General features: G+C 43.7%; 1 protein-coding gene across 9 annotated transcripts in view; it reads left to right on the top strand.

The window, feature by feature from the left end:
• The first annotated feature begins 508 nt into the window (after positions 1–508).
• Positions 509–6,000, top strand: part of Lypla1 (lysophospholipase 1) — a 29,161-nt gene continuing 23,669 nt past the window's right edge. For 4 of the 9 annotated variants that reach the window (XM_039109305.2, XM_039109306.2, XM_063287186.1 and 1 more), the window contains exons 1-2: positions 509–725; positions 1,231–1,262. In XM_039109305.2, coding sequence (XP_038965233.1) covers positions 657–725; positions 1,231–1,262 — 101 coding nt within the window. In that variant the 5' untranslated portion in view covers positions 509–656. Of the gene's footprint in view, positions 726–1,230; positions 1,263–3,747; positions 3,901–6,000 lie in introns of those variants that run through there. The other 5 variants (NM_013006.2, XM_063287187.1, XM_063287190.1 and 2 more) reach the window with 5 other exon arrangements.

Genomic DNA, 6,000 nt, shown 5'->3' with positions numbered 1-6,000 from the left:
TGTTCAAACTTTTCACTATTTCACTATTCATGGGCAAGTCTTTGGTTCACCAACTCCTTCCCAAACAGTCTTAAAAAAAAATGTTCCCTAAAAACTGTATATTTGGTTTCCTCACTTAATTGGAGACTTCTGAAGGTCGCGGCGTTTTGGCCTTAGATGTTTGCCATTAACCGTTCTCTAGTTATACATCCTATGTATGCAAGAAATTCAGCGCCGTGCAGAAGGGTGGCCATTTAGCCTCGTGTTCAAAACGGTTATATCTCAATTAATATCTGCCCTTTAGTTGACCTGCCTGGGGAAGTGCATTCGGGAGTCAAACGCACAGGGGACCACAGCAAGAGGTCGCCCCACCCAGCCGCGATCCCAGCCACGCGCCGCTGCTCCAGGACCTGCGCGCGTGGAAGGACGGCGAAGTGGTCAGTAGCAGCACTCTGCTCCGGGTCCGCGCCGAAGCCTCATTGTGACGCGCACGCGCGGCCGAGTCGGGGCGCGAGCTCGGGGTCGAGCGTGCGGAACAGGGCAGGGCGGCGCGGGGGCGCGCACGCGCCTGAGCGCGCGCCCGGAGGGGCGGGCTGGGACTCTCGGCTCGCACGCCCTTCGGCTGCCGGGAGCCCGAGCTCCCTTCCGCTTCCGACGCGCTGTCCGCCAGCCGGTGGATGTGCGGCAACAACATGTCCGCCCCGATGCCCGCCGTTGTGCCCGCCGCCCGGAAGGCCACCGCCGCGGTGAGTGGAGGCGACGGGGCCTGGGGCTCCAGCGAGACCCAGGCCGCCGCGCGTGGTTGCGTTCGCGCCGCCCCGCGGGCTCCTCTGGGGTCCGGGCCGGGGATTGGAGCCGGCGGGGCGCCGCTTGCCTGCCTGCCTAGCGCTCCTACCCCCACCCGTGAAGCAAGTCCGAGGTCCGGTGCTGAAACAGCCGACCTGCGGCGAATGTCTGTGCCGCAGGGGCTCAGATTAACTTTTGCTCTCGGAAACTTTTGTGATGAAAAATTCCGACTCTGTGCGTGAGGCTTTCGTGACTTGACTTTTGAGACAGCTATCTTTATCGACTGTGAGCACCTCTGAGTGCTAAAACGGCGTTTTATTTTAGAGATTAAAAGGAAGGGGTGTAAGAAATTAATAAGCTTGTGGGATAGTGCTCTGTTGTAAGTTTTTAGGACCTGCATTCGCTTTTGTAACTTAACTAAAGCTGTAACAGTCCAGTGTGAGCTTATTTTTTCTTCTCTTTTAGGTTATTTTCCTTCACGGATTGGGAGATACTGGGTAGGTACCATTGTTAGTAACACTAAGGAGATGGGGTCATGCCACTACTTACTGGTCAAAAGGTTGTATGCTGAAGAAGGTCGAAATTGTAGGAACAAGTATTTTCTTAAGGAGACCAGATTTTCTGCTTAGGAACGCCCACAGATTCTCCCTTATCTTGAGCTTCTGTTTGAGATTTGTCTCTGGAACATGTTAAAATTGTTAACTGCTCTTTGGGTGTACATGGGATACCAGAGGAGTGGAATGTTTGCAGAGGCAGTGTGCAATTCCAGAGCAGGTTGAGAAGGAGTAGTTGATTGTGTTGAGAGAAATAGCAGTAACATGAAGCATGAGTCCCAGATCAGAATGTAGATGATCCCTTAAAAGAGAAAAACCAAAGAAGGCAGAGACCACAACTCAGAGATTAATTTGGAGGCTTACCTCAGTTCCTTGCCAGTCTGTTCTGCACTAACTTTAGCTTACAATTTTCTGTTATTAACCCTTGAGTTTTCTCGTGTTAAATCCAGTGGTTATCTGACTGAAACTTGGGTTATATAGGACTGTCAAACTTATAAGTTGAAACTGGGGAGATGGCTTCATGGTTAAGAGCACAGGCTGCTCTTCCAAAGGACCTTGTTCAATTCTGAGCACCTTCGTAGTGGCTTCCAGATATCTGTAGTTCTGGGCTCCACAGGAGCTGCACATACGTGGTGCACAGGCATACATGAATGCAAAACATCTGTACACATGAAATAAATATAAAGATTATATTTTTAGAAACTGATTCTTATAAAGGTAAATTTTTATGAAGTACCCAAGACAGTAAGTGATTTTTTTTTTCAGTGAGTTATTAGGCCCATTGCTAAGTACTCAGGAGGCTGAGACAGGCAGTTTTCCTGACCCCTAGAGTTGGAGACTGACTTGGGCCACATAGCAAGGTCTTGCTTATGAATGAATGAATAAGTGAGTGAATGAATGAATGAGGCATTAGACTAGACTAATTGTCCCTTTCAGGTACTAAGCATATCTCACTCTCCTAATTTTGGAGTTTATATATATGCAAGGTAATATGGTTTTAAATGACGGCTAGGGTTTTTTTTTTAGCTACATTTGTTGTGTGTGTGTGTGTGTGTGAGTGTGTGAGAGAGAGAGAGGGAGATTGTGTGTGTGTGTATGAGAGAGAGAGAGAGAGAGAGAGAGAGAGAGAGAGAACATTTTGGAGGAGTCAGGTTTCTCCTTCCACCACATGGGTCCCTAGGGACTGAATTCAAGTTGTAGCGTTGGTAGAGAGTGCCTTAACCCACTGAGCCATCTCACCACCCCACCTATTTTATTTTACTTTTTTTTAATTATTCTTTCATTGGTGTATCCAAGGGTGGCCAGAATTAACAGCTATCTTCCAGCCTCCACCTCTGATAAACCTTCAAATTAACCTTCTAGTTCTCGCCTGCTCTTCAACTAAGTTTTCCTTTTGATGGATACTTTCTCTTGCCCTTTCTTTCTCCCTCCCTCTGCTCTACATGCACCCTTTGTTTGTTTCTTTGTTTGAGATTGTCTGTGCTTGCCTGAGCTCAGTGTAGACCAGGCTTGGTGGTGGCCCTCTTCCCTCTGCCTCCCCAAAGCTGCGTTTACAGGTATTTGCCACCATGACTTTCAGTCTATGGGAGCAAGAGTTCTTTTATGTGTGGGTGTACATGTGCACGTACATGTGGAGGCTGGAGGACAATCCTGAGTGTCGTTCACTGTTACCTTTTCAAATTTGTTTTTGTTTTTGAGATAGGGTTGAGCATTGGCCTGGATTTTGGCTTTGCTTTTGTTTTTAAAAGCTGTATTTGATTTATACACTAGAAGAGCTGTATACAGGTGCCCTGTAACTAGAGTTTGTCAGCCAACGTGTGTGTGTGTGTGTGTGTGTGTGTGTGTGTGTGTGTGTGTGTGTGCTGAAAACCTAACCCAGGTCCTTTGAAAGAGCAAGAACTGTAAGTCCTAACCACTGAGCAATGAGCCATCACTCCAGGCTCTGGGTTTTTGGTTTGGTTTGGTTTGCTTTTTGTTGTCATTTTGTTTTGTTTGTTTTGTTTTTTAAAATGGTTTCTGGGAATTGAACTGAAGTCCTCATGCTTGCAAGGAAGATATGCATTTTATTACCCAAACTATCTCCCAGACCCATCCCTAGTTGTTAAAAGTCATTTATTTCTCATGTTCTATTTGTCGTGTGTCTAACATGAAGTTACTGAAAATGTTGTAGGACTCTTATCAATACATCCAACAAAAATGATGGGCTTTTGGGCCAGGCATGGTAACACAGGCCTTTAATCCTTGCATTTGGGAGACAAAGGCAAGAGCATCTCTGTGAATTTGAGGCCAGCCTAGACTGTGTAGTGAGACTCTGCCTTAAAAAAAAAGAAGAAAAAAAGAAAAGAAAAATCACTACCTACTATAATTGCTTTACTAAATGGACCTTATGTTTTTGTTCCTTTTTTTTTTTTCTTTTTTTTCTTTTAAGACAAAGTCCTTTGCTGTCCTGGAACTCCCAGGGTAGACCAGGAGGACCTGGCTTCAAACTCAAGAGATTTGCCTTATAGAGTGCTGGAATTAAAGGCTTGTTCCCCCATGCCTGGCAACGAAGAGGATTTTAAATGGCAGAACTTCTGGGAAGGTGTTCTTTGTTTTGTTTTGTCTCATTCTTTTATTTTGTTTCCTGCCGGGTCTTGTAGACCAAGCAAGGCAAAGTAAGAACAAAACTTAAGTAGAGGTGGGTCCCCTACAGGTGGAGTGTCGCCAGATTCCTTAAACTAAAAAGTGGAAATGTGAAGGAAGAAAATCAATTTGGAAATGGCAGAGGCTGCTGTGATGAGAGATGTTATTGCTTTGATGTTTCAGTTGCTTATATAAAAACTCAGAAGTACCCAGATATGAAAACCCCACACCAACTGTCACTAAGGAAACGGGAACTTTGTTAATTTCATGAATACGTGAACTCAGAACTAAATGGTCTAGTAGGTAGCAATTTAGTGTTTAAACTCTTTAACCAAAGTCATCTGGCATGTTTATGTTTATAACGTGCATTAAATTAAAGTAAATATTGAAGAAATCGTGTTCTGTATCGCATGAAATCAGTTTTCTTTCTGACATAAAAAGAGCTTTTATAATTTGAAAATGTTAAAATTATATGGCAAAAAAATTCAGAATATGTTGAAAAAGGGAGTGAAATGTGTTGAAATTCCACAAACCAGATATGGCCTATTTTTTACAGCATTTAAAAACTTATCTTGAAATATTTCCAGACTTATAAAAGTTCCAAGAATAACACAGATCCCTGAATATACTTCGTCTAGATTTCCTAATTTCTCCCTTTACTGACATACATATGACTGCCACACCTGTGAGGGTAAGTCACAAATATGATGGTGACTATATGTCTCAGATGCCGTATAACTCATATATAAACTGGATGCTGATTTGTATAAGGACATCTTACAGAGCCACGGGACAGTTAGCCGATTCAGGGTGTTTAATATTATCTAATGTAGCACGTTGCACAGATTTTGCCAGTTTCCTTCAGCGGTGTCACTGTCACACATGCATTTAGTTGGCACATCTAAGTCTATGCGGCAGAATGCTTCTGTTTTTGAAAAGAGTGCTGTTTGTCCTATAATTCTATTTTTGTTTTGTTGGTTTCATTGTTGTTGTTTTGACATAGAGTCTCTCTACGTAGCTTTGGCTGTCCTGGATCTCACTTTGTACACCAGGCTGGCCTCAAACTCATAGAGATCCACTTGCCTCTACTTCCAAGTCATGAGTTTAAAGTGTGGGCCACTGTGTCCCTGTCCCTGTCCCTTTATTCTGAACAGGTCACTTGCTAAAATGGTCTTTCCCACGTTTCTTACTGCATTTATTTTCTCTTTTTAATTAAAAAGCAAGTCATGGCCTTGGGTGGTAATGCATGGTTGCAGGATTGTAGTGCATTGGTAGCAGCTTGGGTTATCTACGAAATTCCATTAAAATAAAACAAAAGAGCTAGGTATCTGTGCGATAATATATGAGCATACTTTAAGAGCATGAAGGTGGTTCTTCTCTAGACTCTCACCAGTATTTTTAGCAGCTAGTTAAATAGTTAGTTAGCAGTTTGACTAATTTAGAACAAGTAATAACATAATGAGTTTGAAGAATTTGAGGTCATCCTAGATATATGAGATTTGTCACAAAGAACAAAATAAGTAGAGAAAAAGTAAAAAGATAGTCGGACCTGGTAGTGCACACAACTTTAGTCCCAGGACTGAAAAGCCAGCCAGCCTGGTCTACAAAGCGAGGTCGGGGACTACTCAGAGAAACCCTGAGAATCCCTGTCTAAAAAAAGAGGGGGGAGGGGGAAGAGGGGGAGGGGAGGCAGCCATATTGCCTCATTAGTCCTTTATACTTAAGTGTGTGTTTTATAAAATTGACTATGCTTTTGCTTTGAGACTTGGTTCTTTCCCTCTATCATGTGAGCATAGGATCAATTGGGTCATCAGGCTTGGTGACAAGTACCTTCTTTACCCTCTGAGGTATCTTGCTGGGCAACATTCCCACCTGCTAATAATACAGCCATCAACTCTGTCTAATGTCACCATCTACTCTCCCAGCACTGTTCCTGTTCTGTCAGTTGACCTGTTGCAGTCCAGGATTATAGATTATACTGATATATCTCCTTCAGTTTTTATATTGTCTTTTGTGAGCTTGGAGAGACGGCTTAAGATAGTTAAGAGCACAGACTGCT

This window comes from Rattus norvegicus, chromosome 5 (assembly GCF_036323735.1).
Source record: "Rattus norvegicus strain BN/NHsdMcwi chromosome 5, GRCr8, whole genome shotgun sequence".
In the NCBI taxonomy this organism is placed as follows: domain Eukaryota; kingdom Metazoa; phylum Chordata; class Mammalia; order Rodentia; family Muridae; genus Rattus; species Rattus norvegicus.
Note: the sequence above shows the minus strand (reverse complement) of the source record. Positions and strands in the feature narration are given on the sequence as shown.